The 20,846-nt window shown below is 45.9% G+C and overlaps 1 protein-coding gene across 1 annotated transcript in view; it reads left to right on the forward strand.

The window, feature by feature from the left end:
* The window catches only part of LOC126293207 (C3 and PZP-like alpha-2-macroglobulin domain-containing protein 8), a 732,149-nt gene that overhangs the window by 446,827 nt on the left and 264,476 nt on the right, over positions 1–20,846 (forward strand). Inside the window, exons 5-6 of the mRNA XM_049986331.1 lie at positions 3,274–3,399; positions 11,836–12,233. Of these exons, the coding sequence (XP_049842288.1) occupies positions 3,274–3,399; positions 11,836–12,233 (524 nt within the window). The remainder of the gene's footprint in view (positions 1–3,273; positions 3,400–11,835; positions 12,234–20,846) is intronic.

The raw sequence follows: 20,846 nt of genomic DNA on the forward strand, positions 1-20,846 counted from the left end.
CCAAACACGGATGCCACCGTCATGATGCTGTAAACAGAATCTGGATTCATCCGAAAAAATAACGTTTTACCATTCGTGCACGCAGGTTCGTCGTTGAGTACACCATCGCAGGCGCCCCTGTCTGCGATGCAGAGTCGAGAGTAACCGCAGCCATGGTCTCCAAGCTGATAGTCCGTGCTGCTCCAAACGTCCTCGAACTGTTCGTGCAGATGGTTGTTGTCTTGCAAACGTACGCATCTGTTGACTCAGGGATCGAGACGTGGCTGCTCGATCCGTTACAGCCATGCGGATAAGATGCCTGTCATCTCGACTGCTAGTGATAAGAGGCCTTTGGGATCCAGCACGGCCTTCCGTCTTAACCTCGTGAACCCACCGATTCCATATTTTGCTAACACTCATTGGATCTCGACCAACGCTAGCAGTAATGTCGCGATACGATAAACCGCAATCGCGATAGGCTACAATCCGACCTTTGTCAAAGTCGGAAACATGATGGTACGCATTTCTCCTCCTTACACGAGGCATCACAACAACGTTTCACCAGGCAACGCCGGTCAACTGCTGTTTGTGTATGAGAAATCGGTTGGAAACTTTCCTCATGCCAGCACGTTGTAGGTTTCGCCACCGGCACCAACCTTGTGTGAATGCTCTGAAAAGCTAATCATTTGCATATCACAGCATCTTCTTCCTGTCGGTTAAATTTCGCGTCTGTGGCACGTCATCTTCGTGGTGTAGCAATTTTAATGGCCAGTAGTGTAGTTGAATAGTACTTCGCTGCGTAATCGGATTTTGACACAGGTAGAGCCGTTACAGAAACACCGTTTATGAGGGGGGGGGGGGGGGGGGAATGGAGGCGCTACCTGATGCGTACTGGAAGGATGTGTGTGTGTGTGTGTGTGTGTGTGTGTGTGTGTGTGTGTGTGCGTGGGCGGCCGTTCAATTAGGCAGAGTGCGGCGCCGTTGGCCGGGGCTGCGGCCGCTGGTCTGCTGTGAGCTCACGAAGCAGCGTCCGTCCATCCATCTCTGTCGCCGTGGCACGAGGCGTCACCCTGAAGCGAACGCCGACCCACAAGCAGTTCTCCCGCCGCCCGTAGCCTTTCCGCTTATCCTCACACGCCAGCCACGCAAGCCTCACACGGGACGTGAAATAGAGGACCTCTTCCCATATACAGTCCCGCACTGCCGCCTGATAAATAAAGTAAGAGCCAGCTGTGTTGCTGGACTGAAGAGTTTTTAGCAAACAGAACACAGCATGTTGTTATCAATGAAGAGACGTCTACAGACAAAGTAACCCCTGGCGTGCAACAGGAGAGTGTTATGGGACCATTGCTTTTCACAATATATACACTAATAGCCATTAAAATTGTTACACCACGAAGATGGCGTGCTACAGACACGAAACTTAACCGACAGGAAGAAGATACTGTGATATGAAAATGATTAAAATTTCAGACCATTCCCACAAGGTTGGCGCCGATTTCTCATACACAAACATCAGTTGACCGGCGTTGCCTGGTGAAACGTTGTTGTGATGCCTCGTGTAAGGAGGAGAAATGCGTTCCATCACGTTTCCGACTTTGATAAAGGTCGGATTATAGGCTATCGCGATTGCGGTTTATCGTATCGCGACATTGCTGCTCGCGTTGGTCGAGATCCAATGACTGTTAGCAGAATATGGAATCGGTGGGTTCAGGAGGGTAATACGGAACGCCGTGCTGGACCCCAAAGGCCTCGTATCACTAGCATTCGAGATGACAGGCATCTTATCCGCATGGCTGTAACGGATCGTGCAGCCACGTCTTGATCCCTCAGTCAACAGATGGGGACGTTTGCAAGACAACAAACATCTACACCAACAGTTCGACGACGTTTGGAGCAGCATGGACTATCAGCTCACAGACCACGGCTGCGGTTACTCTTGACGCTGCATTACAGACAGCAGCGCCTGCAATGGTGTACTCAACGATGAACCTGGTTGCACGAAAGGCAAAACGTCATTTTTTCGGATGAATCCAGGTTCTGTTTACAGCATCATGACGCTCGCATCCGTGTTTGGCGACATCGCGGTGAATGCTCATTGGAAGCGTGTATTCGCCACCGCCATACTGGCGTATCACCCGGCGTGATGGTATGGGGTGCCATTGGTTACACGTCTCGATAACCTCTTGCTCCCATTGACGGCACTTTGAACAGTGGACGTTATATTTCATTCGATCCCTGCGAAACCTTACATTTCAGCGGGATAATGCACGACCGCATGTTGCAGGTCCTGTACGGGCCTTTCTGGATTCAGAAAATGTTCGACTGCTGCCCTGGACAGCACATTCACCAATTGAAAACCTCTGGTCAATGGTGGCCGAGAAATTGGCTCATCACAATACGCCAGTCACAACTCTTGATGAACTGTGGTATCGTGTTTCAGCTGCATGGGCAGCTGTACCTGTACAAGCCATCCAAGCTCAATCCCCAGGCGTATCAAGGCCGTTATTACGGCCGGAGGTGGTTGTTCTGGGTACTAATTTCTCAGGATCTATGCACCCAAATTGCGTGAAAATGTAATCGCATGTCAGTTGTAGTATAATATATTTGTCCAATGAATACTCGTTTATCTTCCGCATTTCTTCTTGGTGTAGCAATTTTAATGGCCAGTAGTGTACATATTCTTTAATGTCGTTTCTTGTTAACAATATCAGCTCATTCCTAAGAAATAGCAACTTTCACTATGTTTCTAGTAGGCAGAAATCCGATCAGCAATTGGATCACACTTCCTTGACTCTTGTCCAGAAAGGCATGCAATATACGGCTGTACCCACAACAATTCAAAAATCTGAGCAGTAATGCACGCGCATCAAATCGAAACTGAAGAGTTTCTTCTTGAGTCACTCCTAATCTGTTGAGGAGTACCTTGAAAAATTAATTTGATTCCTATGTTATATTTTTGATCACGTTTACTTGAACATACGGCTTGGCTTCATAAACATTTTATTGTATCTGTCATTAGTTTTATCTAGTAATTTTATGAAGTGGCACATTCCATAAGCTTGGAGATTTGCTCCTCAATTTGGTATTACGGAACTATACGTGTAAATAAATGATAAAATACATTGTTTGTCTAGTGCTGAATAAGTCCTTGGTGAAAGTAAAAGAATTTGCTCTTTGCCCTGAGCTGCTAGTGCCAATGCTGGACAAGTTCGTCCACAGTCGGTACAGTACGTTTGCAACAGTGTGTGACCATGCTGTGATGCTTTTTCTTTCTGCTGCGTGTGTCCTCAGTGCACTTCTGGGTGCTGGCGCTGGACCAATCACTGCGACTTCCCTCCGGAGCGGCGGGCAGCGTCTGCGTCAGGGACCCCGCCGGAAACTGTGTGGCGCGGTGGCCGCAAGTCAGCCTCGGACACGGTGAGTACTTCCCTTTCTCTCTCCTGTCACCACCTCGCCACTGGATCTCGACTTCGTAGTGCCACAGGTGTCAAGCAGCTCACAGACATTCAGCAATATCGGGCAATAATATCGTATCGTACTGAGGCACAATCAAGTAGAAGGTACCTCGGGGATCAGTGCCTAAACCAATACTATTGCTCAAGCTGTGAAATGCTCGCTAATAAAATAGTGACCAGAAATGGAATATATTTCCTTTACTTTACATCAGCGGTCACAAATTTTTTGTCGTCAGACTACCAGTTTCGGTCTATATTGACCATCTTCATATCTGTTTTATAAAAGCCTGTCCTGGATCTCGCCTTAGTAGTGCTGCAGTTGCCAAGCAAGCCACAGACAGTCAGCAGTATCAAGCAATAATATCGTAGATTACTGAGACACAATTAAGTGGAGGTTACCTCAGGGGTCAGTACATGAACCAATACTATTTCTTAACCTGCGAAATGGTCGCGAATAAAATATTGACCCAAAATGGAATATATTTCCTTTGTTTTACGGCTGTTGTCACAAATTTTTTGTCAGCAGTCTACCGATTTCGGTCTATGATGACAATCTTTGGAACTGTTTTATAAAAACGTGTCCTAATATACTGGAGTCACGGTCGCATCGTCCAATGTTAAACACAAAATCAGCGCCATCTTCGTCGGGATTACGGAATCTCTATATGGCGCCTATGATGTCACTACATACACACGGCAAAAAAATACGAAAACACCTATAAATAAGACATTAACAAGTCCCTTCAAATATACAATGAAACTAGAGGGACAACCGCGAGAAATTGGGGTTTTAGGGAGCGGACAAGCTAAATGTGACAGTAAAAAAACACACCACAATCCCAAAACACACAAAATTACAAACAAACAAAAATTACAAAATCTACGGGAATCGTACACTTCCCCTGACCTATATATGTCAACTGCAGCTGACGACATCAAAACACCAACGCCTACAGCAAAAACAACGAAAACTGGAATCAAAAATTTCCCTTGACCACAGCTGACGGTACCAAAACACCAATACCTACATATAAAACTATACGAAAATTGTAATCGATCATTTTCCTTATATAGGTCAACCACAACTATTGATACGAAAAAACCAACACCTACAACTACGAAAAACAGAACCAAAACCGCAACGCCTCAAAAATTCAAAAGTCAAACATCCCTACAGAATTTAAAACATATTCGATACACAATAAATACACGAAATATTACAACTCTAGAAAAAAACTATTCCTTACCACCAACAAATTTCGACGCTGCAAAGTAGATCGTCCATCCAAAACACGCACACACACATACACACACACACACACACACACACACACACAGGGGGCGCCATCAAACACAAAAAGACGACATCTACAAACACAACCAACTCATAAACTCCGCGCCGTAATAACGTCATACATGATCACAACACCCTTACGTCATGAGTCAAAGTAGACGGAATGGAAAAAAGAACACTTTGACACCGGTGTGTCAGACCCACCATACTTGCTCTGGACACTGCGAGAGGGCTGTACAGGCAATGATCACACGCACGGCACAGCGGACACACCAGGAACCGCGGCGTTGGCCGTCGAATGGCGCTAGCTGGGCAGCATTTGTGCACCGCCGCCGTCAGTGTCAGCTAGTTTGCCGTGGCATTCGGAGCTCCATCGCAGTCTTTAACACTGGTAGCATGCCGCGACAGCGTGGACGTGAACCGTATGTGCAGTTGACGGACTTTGAGCGAGGGCGTATAGTGGGCATGCGGGAGGCCGGGTGGACGTACCGCCGAATTGCTCAACACGTGGGGCGTGAGGTCTCCACAGTACATCGATGTTGTCGCCAGTGGTCGGCGGAAGGTGCACGTGCCCGTCGACCTGAGACCGGACCGCAGCGACGCACGGATGCACGCCAAGACCGTAGGATCCTACGCAGTGCCGTAGGGGACCGCACCGCCACTTCCCAGCAAATTAGGGACACTGTTGCTCCTGGGGTATCGGCGAGGACCATTCGCAACTGTCTCCATGAAGCTGGGCTACGGTCCCGCACACCGTTAGGCCGTCTTCCGCTCACGCCCCAACATCGTGCAGCCCGCCTTCAGCGATGTCGCGACAGGCGTGAATGGAGGGACGAATGGAGTCGCTTCTGCCTTGGTGCCAATGATGGTCGTATGCGTGTTTGGCACCGTGCAGCTGAGCGCCACAATCAGGACTGCATACGACCGAGGCACACAGGGCCAACACCCGGCATCATGGTGTGGGGAGCGATCTCCTACACTGGCCGTACACCTCTGGTGATCGTCGAGGGGATACTGAATAGTGCACGGTACATCCAAACCGTCATCGAACCCATCGTTCTACCATTCCTAGACCGGCAAGGGAACTTGCTGTTCCAACAGGACAATGCACGTCCGCATGTATCAAGTGCCACCCAACGTGCTCTAGAAGGTGTAAGTCAACTACCCTGGCCAGCAAGATCTCCGGATCTGTCTCCCATTGAGCATGTTTGGGACTGGATGAAGCGTCGTCTCACGCGGTCTGCACGTCCAGCACGAACGCTGGTCCAACTGAGGCGCCAGGTGGAAATGGCATGGCAAGCCGTTCCACAGGACTACATCCAGCATCTCTACGATCTTCTCCATGGGAGAATAGCAGCCTGCATTGCTGCGAAAGGTGGATATACACTGTACTAGTGCCGACATTGTGCATGCTCTGTTGCCTGTGTCTATGTGCCTGTGGTTCTGTCAGTGTGATCATGTGATGTATCTGACCCCAGGAATGTGTCAATAAAGTTTCCCCTTCCTGGGACAATGAATTCACGGTGTTCTTATTTCAATTTCCCGGAGTGTATATATATAGGGTGACTCACGAAGATATGCAAATATTTTAATATGTTATTCTACAAGCTAAACTAAAGAAAAAAGTTCATATAAATATAGGTCCGCAAATGTTTAAATACTGAGTTACTGCTAATAAAAGATTTTACCTGAAATTTAGCAAATTCGCTAATACGAGTATGAAGCCATCGCAAAACTGTATTAGCTTAAACTAAGGCCCGATTTCCATTTATTATGTTGTTATTTATCTGGTGAATCTAACGAAACATGTACCAGATGTGTACTTGAAGTATTTACTACAACAGTTACTATGAGGTTTCACTCTAGTACACTGTTGTTATTATGTTCTTTCACTGAACATTACAGAAAACTAACTCCTTTCAAAGTTAGGAAACGACTGAAACGGTTCACTAACTGTTGCGAACGATGACGTGAACGTTTCTACATTCTTACTGGAAAGTAAACAAATTTACTTGTATAATAATCTTATCTTCTCTGGATTTACCGGAAAACTACTGCAGATACACGTCTGGGGCATGTTTTATTCGATTCACCAGACCAGTAACAACGAAAAAATGGAAATCGTGCTCTACTTCAAGCTCTTACAGTTTTGCGATAGCTTCGTATTAGCGAAGTTTCTAAATTTCAGGCAAAATCTTTTATTAGCTTTAACTCCGTAACTTCCAGGAGATTTAATGTAGAATGTTTTATTAGCTTTAACTCCGTAACTTCCAAGAGATTTAATGTAGAATGTTTTATTAGCTTTAACTCCGTAACTCCCAGGAGATTTAATGTAGTTAAAATTCGTAACGGAATATGTTCTCAGTTTTCGAGTTATTCATGAGTTATTCAAACGCCTATATGAACTTTTCCATTTAGTTTTACTTGTAGAATCTTTTATTAGCTTTAACTCCGTAACTTCCAGGAGATTTAATGTAGAATCTTTTATTAGCCTTAACTCCGTAACTTCCAGGAGATTTAATGTAGAATCTTTTATTAGCCTTAACTCCGTAACTTCCAGGAGATTTAATGTAGTTAAAATTTGTACCGGAATATGTTTTCGGTTTTCCAGTTATTCATGAGTTATTAAACCGTCTATATGAACTTTTTCCTTTAGTTTTACTTGTAGAATAACATATTAAAATATTTGATTACTTTCATGAATCACCCTATATATTTTACGATGCTGGTGCTGATTTCGTGTATAACATTTGACGATGCCACTATGGTTCCGGTACATTAGGACATGTTTTTATAAAACAGATATGAAGATGGTCATTAGAGGCCGAAACCGGTACTCTGATGAGAAAAAAATTTGTGACCATAGATGTGAAGTAAAGGGAATTTATTGATACTGTTTCTTATACGGGATGATTCAGCTACCCCTAGCGATGTGGTTTTACACAACCCTCAATTCTGTTTCTGGCCTTAATAAAACACGCTAGAGATTTTCAAATTCTGTCGCTGGCTATTGGTATAATAAAGGAAAGAAATTCTCTTTTTCGAGACGTTTAAATATAATTAAAAAATTTTTACTAGAATATGTTCTCGGTTTTCGGGTTTTCGTGAGTTATGCAAACGTATCCCGCCTCCCACACTCAGATTCCACTGTCAGGATTTCTAGCATCGCTGTTCACGGCACGCCCTTCAACCACTGTACAAAAGTTAGCGACTGCACGACATTTCCCACGTTCGACCTGTTTTGGCAGACAAGTTTCGTTCTTTGTAGTTTTTTCGTTTGACGCCTATTTCGTGAGATATTTGGCCCGGTCACGATCAGATATACAGGGTGTTACAAAAAGGTACGGCCAAAGTTTCAGGAAACATTCCTCACACAGAAAGAAAGAAAATATGTTATGTGGACATGTGTCCGGATACGCTTACTTCCCATGTTAGAGCTCATTTTATTACTTGTCTTCAAATCACATTAATCATGGAATGGAAACACACAACAACAGAACGTACCAGCGTGACTTCAAACACTTTGTTACCGGATATGTTGAAAATGTCCTCCGCTGGAGAGGATAGATGCATCCACCCTCCGTCGCATGGAATCCTGATGCGCTGATGCAGCCCTGGAGAATGGCGTATTGTTGTACAGCCGTCCACAATACGAGCAGGAAGGGTCTCTAAATTTGGTACCGGGGTTGCGTAGACAAGAGTTTTCAAATGCCGCATAAATGAAGGTCAAGAGGGTTGAGGTCAGGAGAGCGTGGAGGTCATGGAATTGGTCCACCTCTACCAATCCATCGGTCACCGAATCTGTTGTTGAGAAGCGTATGAACACTTCGACTGAAATGTGCAGCAGCTCCATCGTGCATGAACCACATGTTGTGTGGTAGAGACAGATGTTCTAGCAGCACAGGTAGATTATCCCGTATGAAATTATGAAAACGTGCTCCATTGAGCGTAGGTGGAAGAACATGGGGCCGAATCAAGGCGTCACCAACGATGCCTGCCTAAACGTTCACAGAAAATCTGTGTTGATGACGTGATTGCACAATTGCGTGCGGATTCTCTTCAGCCCACACATGTTGATTGTGAAAATTTACAATTTGATCACGTTGGAATGAAGCCTCATCCGTAAAGAGAACATTTGCACTGAAATGAGTATTGACACATTGTCGGATGAACGATTCGCTGAAGTGTACCCGTGGAGGCCAAGCAGCTGCTGATAGTGCCTGCACACGCTGTACATGGTACGGAAACAACTGGTTCTCCCGTAGCACAGTGACGTGGTCAACGTTACCTTGTACAGCAGCAACTTCTCTGACGCTGACATTATGGTTATCGTCAATTGCACGAAGAATTGCCTCGTCCATTGCAGGTCTCCTCGTCGTTCTAGGTCTTCCCCAGTCGCGAGTCATAGGCTGGAATGTTCCGTACTCCCTAAGACGCCGATTAATTGCTTCGAACGTCTTCCTGTCGGGACACCTTCGTTCTGGAAATCTGTCTCGATACAAACGTACCGCGCCACGGCTTTTGCCCCGTGCTAATCCCTACATCAAATGGGTATCTGCCAACTCCGCATTTGTAAACATTGCACTGACTGCAAAACCACATTCGTGATGAACGCTAACCTGTTGATGCTACGTACTGATGTGCTTAATGCTAGTACTGTAGAGCAATGAGACGCATGTCAACACAAGCACCAAAGTCAACATTTCTTTCTTCAATTGGGCCAACTGGCGGTGAACCGAGGACGTACAGTACATACTGACGAAACTAAAATGAGCTCTAACATGGCAATTCAGCGTTTTCGGACACAAGTCCACATAACATCTTTTCTTTCTTTGTGTGTGAGGAATGTTTCCTGAAAGTTTGGCCGTACCTTTTTGTAACACCCTGTATATATTAAGTACAAATGCATATACCCTCTTTTGTTTAAATTTGTTCAAAGGAATGCAAATTCCAGAAATAAAAATTACTATTATTTTTTTCAAAATAAGATTTACTTAAAAATGAAAAATTTTGGCACTGCTGTTGTGTCTCGTTGACATCTCTGTTTGTTTTTTAATAGGTTATTAGTAACAAATAATAAATACCTGTTATATCGAAAGACAATCAAATACAGAAAAACATCGATGAATCGGAACAAAAATACCGGTATCGCTTTTAAGCACCCTGTTTTTTGTGGTGTCACCGCCAGACACCACACTTGCTAGGTGCTAGCCTTTAAATCGGCCGCGGTCTGTTAGTATACGTCGGACCCGCGTGTCGCCACTATCAGTGATTGCAGACCGAGCGCCGCCACACGGCAGGTCTAGTCTAGAGAGACTCCCTAGCACTCGCCCCAAATGTACAGCCGACTTTGCTAGCAATGGTTCACTGTCTACACGCTCTCATTTGCAGAGACGACAGTTTAGCATATCCTTCAGCTACATCATTTGCTACGACCGACCAACGCGCCATATTCAGTTACTATTGATATTGATATTGTGAATCATGTACCTTCAAGAGCGAAGTTCATCATTAATGGATTAAAGTTAAGTATCAAACTAATTATTCCCGATTTCTGAATTTTAATTCCGTGTCATGTTCCCGACCTCACGTCAGTATAGTTCTTCCCTCCTCACGCCAGCCTGAGTGAGCTAAAACGCGTGCATTTCGGTTTCGACTACTACGAGGTGCATTGAAGTTCTAAGGCCTCCGATTTTTTTTTCTCCGGACTGGAAAGATATAGAAACATGCGCATTGTTTTAAATGAGGGCGGGTTCATTGTCAATACGTCCCAGAGATGGCAGCACCGCACGGCAGATGGAATTTTACCGCCAGCGGCGAGAATGAGAACTGTTTTAAATACTTAAAATGGCGACGTTTTCCTTACTTGAACAGCGTGCAATCATTCGTTTTCTGAATTTGCGTGGTGTGAAACCAATTGAAATTCATCGACAGCTGAAGGAGACATGTTGTGATGGAGTTATGGATGTGCCGAAAGTGCGTTCGTGGGTGCGACAGTTTGATGAAGGCAGAACATCGTGTGACAACAAACCGAAACAACCTCGGGCTCGCACAAGCCGGTCTGACGACATGATCGAGAAAGTGGAGAGAATTGTTTTGGGGGATAGCCGAATGACTGTTGAACAGATCGCCTCCAGAGTTGGCATTTCTGTGGGTTCTGTGCACACAATCCTGCATGACGACATGAAAATGCTAAAAGTGTCATCCAGGTGGGTGCCACGAATGCTGGTGGACGACCACACGGCTGCCTGTGTGGCATGTTGCCAAGCAATGTTGACGTGCAACGACAGCATGAATGGGACTTTCTTTTCGTCGGTTGTGACAATGTATGAGACGTGGATGCCATTTTTCAATCCAGAAACAAAGTGCCAGTCAGCTCAATGGAAGCACACAGATTCACAGCCACGAAAAAAATTTCAGGTAACCGCCAGTGCTAAAAAAAATGATGGTTTCCATGTCCTGGGACAGCGAGGGCGTAATCCTTACCCATTGCGTTCCAAAGGGCACTGCAGTAAAAGGTCCATCCTACGAAAATGTTTTGAAGAACAAATTCCTTCCTGCACTGCACCAAAAACGTCTGGGAAGGGCAGCGCGCGTGTGCTGTTTCACCAAGGTAACGCACCCGCACAACGACCTACGTTACGCAACAGTTTCTTCGTGATAACAACTTTGAAGTGATTGCTTATGCTCCCTACTCACCTGACCTGACTCCTAGTGACTTTTGGCTTTTTCCAACAATGAAAGACACTCTCCGTGGCCGCATATTCACCAGCAGTGCTGCTATTGCCTCAGCGATTTTCTAGTGGTCAAAACAGACTCCTAAAGAAGCCTTCGCAGCTGCCATGGAATCATGACGTCAGCGTTGTGAAAAAATGTGTAAGTCTGCAGAGCGATTACTTCGAGAAGTAACGCCAGTTTCATCGATTTTGGCTGAGTAGTTAATTAGAATAAAAATCGGAGGCCTTAAAACTTGAATGCACCTCCTTTCTGAACTGCAACAAAAACGTCTGGGAAGGGCTGCGCATGTGCTGTTTCACCAAGACAACGCACCCGCACATCCAGCTAACGTTACGCAACACAACATTTTTGCCATCCCAATTGCAGGCGTGCTGAGCTTCTCGCTACCGCTGTCCGGGGCGGCGCCCACAGGCACGTGGCACTTGCACCTGGAGGCGGACGACCGCCGGCTCTCTGGCTGGGGGGCGGCGGCAGCCTTCAACGTCAGCCTGCCGCAGCAGGAGGCGACCGGGGCCGGCGCGGGCGGCGGCGCCGGGGGCGGCACGGCCAGGCCGCTGGGCACGCCGGCCTCGCCCTGGCTGGGAGCCGGGGGCGGCGGAGGCGACGAGGGCGGCGGGGGCGGCGGGGGTGGAGGTCGCGGCGAGGTGACGCAGTCGTCGGCGCCCGAGGACGAGGTGGCGATGGCGGAGGAGCACTTCGTGGAGCTGCGCTTCGGACGCGCCGTCCGCAGGCTGTACAAGCCGGGCCTGCCTTTCGTCGGCAAGGTGAGTGCCAGCCACCCTCTGCCACGCACTGCATTCTGCCGCTTCGGACGCGCCGTCCGCAAGCTGTACAAGCCGGGCCTGCCGTTCGTCGGCAAGGTGAGTGCCAGCCACCCTCTGCAACGCACTGCATTCTGCCGCTTCGGACGCGCCGTCCGCAGGCTGTACAAGCCGGGCCTGCCGTTCGTCGGCAAGGTGAGTGCCAGCCACCCTCTGCCACGCACTGCATTCTGCCGCTTCGGACGCGCCGTCCGCAGGCTGTACAAGCCGGGCCTGCCGTTCGTCGGCAAGGTGAGTGCCAGCCACCCTCTGCCACGCACTGCATTCTGCCGCTTCGGACGCGCCGTCCGCAGGCTGTACAAGCCGGGCCTGCCGTTCGTCGGCAAGGTGAGTGCCAGCCACCCTCTGCCACGCACTGCATTCTGCCGCTTCGGACGCGCCGTCCGCAGGCTGTACAAGCCGGGCCTGCCGTTCGTCGGCAAGATGAGTGCCAGCCACCCTCTGCCACGCACTGCATTCTGCGGCTGCTGGCATCCTCCGCAACGATGGACATCTTCTGATGGGAGACCACCAACCTCACATCACACTTTTAGGCGCAAAATCATACACGAGTGGCCTACTGGGACCATCCGACCGCCGTGTCATCCTCATTTACATCTATATCTACATCTACATGATTACTCTGCAATTCACAATTAAGTGCTTGGCAAAGGGTTCATCGAACCACAATCATACTATCACCCTAGTTCTAAGGCCTCCGATATTTTTTCTAATTAACTACTCACTCGTAATCGATGATACTGGCGTCACTTCTCGACGTAATCGCCCTGCAGACGTACACATTTTTCACAACGCTTACGTCATTATTCCATGGCAGCGGCGAAGGCTACTTTAATAGTCTGTTTTGACCACTGGAAAATCGCTGATGCAGTAGCAACACAGCTGGTGAATGTGCGGCCACGGAGAGTGTCTTTCATTGTTGGAAGAAGCCAAAAGTCACTAGGAGCCAGGTCAGGTTGTAGGCAGCATGAGGAATCACTTCAAAGTTGTTATCACGAAGAAACTGTTGCGTAACGTTAGCTCGATGTTTAGGTGTGTTGTCTTGGTAGAACAGCACACGCACAGCCCTTCCCGGACGCCTTTGTAGCAGTGCAGAAAGGAATTCGTTCTTCAAAACATTTTCGTAGCATACACCTGTTACCGTAGTGCAATTTGGAACGCAATGGGTAAGGATTACGCCCTCGCTGTCCCAGAACATGGACACCATCAGTTTTTCAGAAATTTTTTTGGTGGCGGTGAATCTGTGTGCTTCCATTGAGCTAACTGGCGCTTTATTTCTGGATTGAAAAATGGCATCCACATGTCATCCATTTGCTTGGCAACATGCCACACGGGCAGCCGTGTGGTCGTCCGTCAGCATTCGTGGCACCCACCTGGATGACACTTTTCGTATTTTCTGGTCGTCATGCAGGATTGTGTGCACAGAACCCACAGAAATGCCAACTCTGAAGGCGATCTGTTCAACAGTCATTCGGCGATTCCCCAAAACAGTTCTCTCCACTTTCTCGATCGTGTCGTCAGACCGGCTTGTGCGAGCCCGAGGTTGTTTCGGTTTGTTGTCACACGATGTTCTGCCTTCATTAAACTGTCGCACCCACGAACGCACTTTCGACACATCCATAACTCCATCTCAACATGTCTCCTTCAGCTGTCGATGAATTTGAATTGGTTTCGCACCACGCAAATTCAGGAAACGAATTATTGCACGCTGTTCAAGTAAGGAAAACGTCGCCATTTTAAGTATTTAAAACAGTTCTCATTCTCGCCGCTGGCGGTAAAATTCCATCTGCACTACCATGCTGCCTTCTCTGGGACGTATTGACAATGAACGCGGCCTCATTTTAACACAATGCGCATGTTTCTATCTCTTTCCAGTCCGGAGAAAAAAAAGTCAGAGGCCTTAGAACTTGAATACACCTCGTATCTCTCCACCATTCCACTCCCGAACAGCGCGCGGGGAAAATGAACTCCTAAACCTTTCTGTTCGAGCTCTGATTTCCCTTATTTTATTTTGATGATCATTCCTACCTATGTAGGTTGGGCTCAACAAAATATTTTCGCATTCGGAATAGAAAGTTGGTGACTGAAATTTCGTTACTACATCTCGCCACGGCGAAAAACGTCTTTGCTTTAATGACTTCCATCCCAACTCGCGCATCATATCTACCACACTCTCTCCCCTATTATGTGTTAATACAAAACGAGCTGCCCTTTTTTGAATCTTTTCGATGTCCTCCATCAATCCCACCTGGTAAGGATCCCACACCGCGCAGCAATATTCTAACAGATGACGAACGAGTGTAGTGTAAGCTGTCTCTTTAGTGGACTTGTTGCATCTTCTAAGTGTCCTGCCAATGAAACGCAACCTTTGGCTCGTCTTCCTCACAATATTATCTATGTGGTCTTTCCAACTGAAGTTGTTCGTAATTTTAACACCCAGGTTCTTAGTTGAATTGACAGCCTTAAGAATTATACTATTTATTGAGTAATCGAATTCAACTGATTTCTTTTGGAACTCATGTGGATCACCTCACACTTTTCGTTATTTAGCGTCAACTGCCACCTGCCACACCATACAGCAATCTTTTCTAAATCGCTTTGCAACTGATACTGGTCTTCGGATGACCTTACCAGACGGTAAAGTACAGCATCATCTGCGAACAACCTAAGAGAACTGCTCAGATTGTCACCCAGGTCATTTATATGGATCAGGAACAGCATAGGTCCCAGGACGCTTCCCTGGGGAACACCTGATATCACTTCAGTTTTACTCAATGATTTGCCATCTATTGCTACGAACTGCGATCTTCCTGACAGGAAATCACGAATCCAGTCGCACAACTGAGATGATACCCCATAGGCCTGCAGCTGGATTAGAAGTCGCTTGTGAGGAACGGTGTCAACAGCTTTCCGGAAATCTAGAAATACGGAATCAACTTGAGATCCCCTGTCGATAGTGGCCATTACTTTGTGCGAATAAGAGCTAGCTGCATTGCACAAGAGCGATGTTATCTGAAACAATTCTAATTATGTATCAATAGATCGTTCCCTTCGAGGTGATTCATAATGTTTGAATTCAGTATATGCTCCAAAACCCTATTGCAAATCGACGTCAATGATATAGGTCTGTAGTTGGATGGATTACTCCTACTACCCTTCTTAAATGCTGGTGTGACGTGGGCAATTTTCCAATCTGTAGGTACAGATCTATTGGTGAGCGAGCGGTTGTATATGATTGTTAAGTAGGGATCTATTGTATCAGCGTAATCTGAAAGGAACCTAATCGGTATACAATCTGGACCTGAATACTTGGCCCATATTAGTGGAGGATGCTGATAGGACTGGCATGTGGTCACCACACGGCTCTCCCGGTCGTTATGATGGTATTCTTGACCGAAGCCGCTACTATTCGGTCGAGTAGCTCCTCAATTGGCATCATGAGGCTCAGTGCACCCCAAAAAATGGCAACGCCGCATGGCGGCCTGGATGGTCACCCATCCAAGTGCCTACCACACCCGACAGCGCTTCACTTCGGTAATCTCACGGGAACCGGCGTATCCACTGCGGCACATCTGATGAAGGATACAGAAAAATTGCTTTTTGGCAGGGACGTATGTAAACACCAGCTACGTTCAATATACACTGAACTGAACACAAAACGGGTTAGAACACTGTTGGAGAAACAATGAAACAAACATGCCAAATTTAAAACGACACTCCCCTGGTGGATTAAAACTGTGTGCTGGACCGAGACTCGAACACGGGACATTTGCCTTTCGCGGGCGAGTGCTCTACCAACTGAGCTACCCAAGCACGACTCTCGCCCCATCCTCAAAGCTGTACTTCTTGCAGTGCCTGCTTGTTCTGCAATGTTCTTAGGAGAGCTTGTGTAAAGTTTGGAAGGCAGGAGACGAGGTACTGGCAGAATTGAAGCTGTGAGGACGGAATGTGAGTTGTGCTTGGGTAGCTCAGTTGATAGAGCACTCGCCCGCGAAAGGCAAAGATCCCGTGTTCGAGTCTCGGTCCGGCACACAGTTTTAATCTGTCAGGGGAGTTTCATATCAGCGCACACTCCGCTGCAGAGTGAAAATCTCATTCTATGCCAAATTTAAACAGACACAAATTTAGCGCGGACTTCATGGCGAGATTCTTATAACAGTTTGCACAACGAAACTTCGTCTCGAAATATGGCAGAAAATCCAAAGAGATTCTGGTCGTATGTGAAGTATGTTAGCGGCAAGAAACAAGCAATGCCTTCTCTGCGCGATAACAATGGAGATACTACCGAAGACAGTGGTGCGAAAGCAGATTTACTAAACACAGCCTTCGGAAATGCCTTCGCAAAAGAAGACGAAGTAAATATTCCAGAATTCGAACCAAGAACAGTTGCCAACATGAGTAACCTAGAAGTAAATATCCTCGGAGTAGTGAAGCAACTCAAATCACTTGATAAAAGCAAGTCTTCTGGTCCAGACTGTGTACCTATTAGGTTCCTTTCGAAGTGTGCTGATGCATTAGCTCCATACTTAACAATCATATACAACGAAAGATCCGTACCCAAAGACTGGAAAGTTGCACAGGTCACACCAATATTCAACGAAGGTAATAGGAATAATCCACTAAATTACAGGCCCATGTCGTTAACGTCGATATGCAGGAGGATTTTAGAACATATATTGTGTTCGAACATTGTGAATTACCTCGAAGAAAACGGTCTATTCTCACAGAGTCAACATGGGTTTAAAAAACATCGTTCCTGTGAAACACAACTAGCTCTTTATTCACATGAAGTGTTGGATGCTTGGGTGTTGTGTGATGTCCTTAGGTTAGTTAGGTTTAAGAAGTTCTAAGTTCTAGGGGACTGATGACCATAGATGTTGAGTCCCATAGTGCTCAGAGCCTTTTGTTGAGTGCTATTGATAATGGATTTCAGATTCCGTATTTCTGGATTTTCTGTACCACACAAGCGGCCTGTAGTGAAATAGAGTTCATATGGAATATCGTCTCAGTTATGTGACTGGATTTGTGATTTCCTGTCGGAGAGGTCACAGTTCGTAGTAACTGACGGAAAGTCATCGAGTAAAACAGAAGTGATTTCTGGCGTTCCCCAAGGTAGTGTTATAGGCCCTTTGCTGTTAAAAATTCCAAAACGGTTTAGAAAAGAAATCTGAATGGTACGAAAAGTGGCAGTTGACCCTAAATAACGAAAAGTGTGAGGTCGTCCACATGAGTGCTAAAAGGAACTCGTTAAAATTCGGTTACACGATAAATCAGTCTAATCTAAAAGCAGTAAATTCAAGTAAATACCCAGGTATTACAATTACGGACAACTTAAATTGGAAGGAAAGCACAGGAAATGTTGTGGGGAAGGCTAACCAAAGACTGCGTTTTATTGGCAGGACACTTAGGAAATGTAACATACCTACTAAGGTGACTGCCTGCACTACGCTTTATCCGTCCCCTTTTGGAATACTGCTGCGCGGTGTGGGATCCTTACCAGGTAGGACTGACGGAGAAGTTCAACGAAAGACAGCACGTGTTGTACTATCGCGAAATATGGGAAAGAGTCTCACAGAAATGATACAGGATTTGGGCTGGAAATCGTTAAAAGAAAGGCGTTTTTCGTTGCGACGCAATCTTCTCACGGAATTCCAATCACCAACTTTCTCCTCCGAATGCGAAAATATTTTTTTTTGCACCCATCTACATCGGGAGGAACGATTACCACGATAAAAAGGGAAATTAGAGATCGCATGGAAAGATATAGGTGTTCATTCTTTCCGCGTCCTATACGAGATAGGAATAATAGAGAATTTTGAAGGTGGTTCGATGAACCCTCTGCCAGGCACTTCAATGTGATTTGCAGAGTATCCATGTAGATGCAGATGTAGAAGTGCTGAAGAAAATGGTATTAGAATCCGTATTCAAATACAGAGGTAAGTAAACAGGCAGAATACGACCATGCTGCTATGTAAGGCAACAAGTGTTTGGCGCAGTTGTTAGATCGGTTACTGCTGCTACAATGGCAGCTCAATAAGATTTAAGTGAGTTTCAACGTGGTGTTGTTGTCGGCTCACGAGCGATGGGACACAGCATCTCCGGGGTAGCAATGAAGTGGGGATTTTCCCGTACAACCGTTTCACGAGTGTACCGGGAATCTGTATAGGTGTGAGTGACACGTACGTAAGCACCCTGCCTGATCCCTTGCATCCATTCATGTCCACTGTGTATTCCGACGGACTTGGCCACTTCCAGCAGGACAGTGCGACCTCCCACACGTCCAGAATGGCTACAGAGTGGCTGGAGTAACACCCTTTTGAGTTTAAACATTTCCACTGGCTACCAAACTCCCCAAACATGAATATGAACTGTTCAGCAGAGATGTCCATCCCTACGTACTTTCACGGATTTATGGACAGCAGTGCAGGAGTGATAAGTGCTTTCCATCTGAGAAATAGGGAAAAGCACACACAAGTTAATGAAAACAAGGTCTGGGGTTAAGGTTGTAGAAAGTGACGCTCCAGATTACCTATGATTAACACATGACACATGTCTGACGTTAAAAAAAACTGCATGAATTTCAAATCATGAATCTCCACCAGAAACAACCTACTGGCCGGACCACAGTGGGGCAGTCAAGCCTCAAACCATCCGAACTTCTGCAGTGGCATTATGCTACTGTACTGCAGAGTAGGCCTGTCCTGTTTCGTATAAGTCAATTCGTGGAACACAGGTGGATATTGTCCTAAACGACACACGCAGAATTACAAAAGGCTGCTTGAAGTCAATTCAGGAACTGCATGGCCTCCTGTTCGGAGAGAAATAAGTCTGCAACTCGTGGTCTAGTGGTTACAGTTTCTGCCTCGGGATCACCAGGTCACATATTCAGTTCCTAGCTGGGATGGCGATTTCCTCTGCCTGGGGTGTGGGTGTTTGTATTGTCCTCATCATTTCATCAACGGGTCCCATATTCAGTTCCCAGCTGGTATGGGAATCTTCTCTGCCCAGGGACTGGGTGTTTGTGTTGTCCTCATCATTTCATCATCATCATCACCATCTTCATCATCATCGTCATCATCACCATTCGTGACAGTGGCTAGATTGGACTGTGTAAAAATTGGACTGTGTAAAAACTAGGACTTTGTATGGGCACTAATAACTATGCAGCTGAGCGCCTACAAACCCAAACATCATCATCATCGGAGATAAATAGCAGCAGACAGGGAAAGAGAAATAGTACCAACCAGGGAAAGAACGAAACTGCAGCAGGAATAAATGCATCCCTTGCATGGGCAACGACCCTGCCCACAACGACTAACGTCAAGGAATAGCTTCCTTAGAACATCAAAGAAACTAACAATCACTTATGATGAAGCCGTGCTGCAGTTATGAAAGACTGAGACATCCCACCCTCCGGGTTGGAAAGACTGTCAGAATCTCTGGTCACGACGAGAACTGGCCGATCTGGCAGCCCTCGATTAGGCTGGGATCAGATGTGGGCAGATCAAGGACTAACCTGGCAAAATGCGGAAACAGTGAAGAAAACAAAACCCAATATGACTGCAGGGAAGAACAGACTGTTCAGCATATGCTTCAGTGTCCACTGCGTCCAGGCGCCTGCCCAGAAAATACACTGCAAGTTGCTAAATTTGAGTCAAAGATTACATGAACTGTGCTGATCTGTCAAAAATTGTTTTGTGTACGTTTCTGAAACAAGAATAATAACAATCAGCACGACCGATCGATTCTACGTGAAAATTTATACTATAATTCTAAATCAGCAGAGAAATGTTCCTGTTGGACAACAAATGCTCCTGTTTTAAAAGTCTTTGTTACTGGTAAGTTGGAAAAACGTACAGTATTTAACAATCACTTTCTGAGCATTGCTGCTGAATTAAACAAAAACTCTACAGGGAATCATATGACTCTCTTGGAAAATGCCTTTCCGAGACTGATGTCTGAAATACTCCTCTGTGATACAGACAAGAGGGAGATTGAGTCAGTAATTAAATCACTGAGCACTACGGCCTTTCACGGATATGAAGGAGTGCCTAGAGGAATATTACATTGCTATGCTGCACATGTTAGCCTTGTACATATCCATATTTGTAATTTTTCCTCTAAAAATGTTGAGTACTCACTAAAAAGCCGCCTTATAAAAAGGGATAAAGGGATAATGAAGACAATTTTAGGCCATTTCTACGCCATCAGTGTTTGCTAAAGTTATTGAAAAGGCTATGTATGTAAGGATAACTGATCATTTTATTTCACATAATTTATTGTCAACTGTATATTTCGGATTTAGAACTGGTTTAACAACTGAAAATGCTACATTATCTTTTGTCTTGAGGTACTGGATGGATTAAACAAAAGGTTTCGAAAGCTAGGTTTCTTTTTTGATTTAACCAAGGCGTTTTATTCTGTTGATCACAAAATATTGCTCTAGAAGTTGGACTGTTATGGAGCATAGGGAGCAGCTCACAATTGCTTCACCTCTTATTTTAAGAACAGACAGCGAAAGGTCATTATTCACAGTGTTGAGAATGGCTGTGATGT

Source organism: Schistocerca gregaria, chromosome 10 (assembly GCF_023897955.1).
Source record: "Schistocerca gregaria isolate iqSchGreg1 chromosome 10, iqSchGreg1.2, whole genome shotgun sequence".
NCBI lineage: Eukaryota > Metazoa > Arthropoda > Insecta > Orthoptera > Acrididae > Schistocerca > Schistocerca gregaria.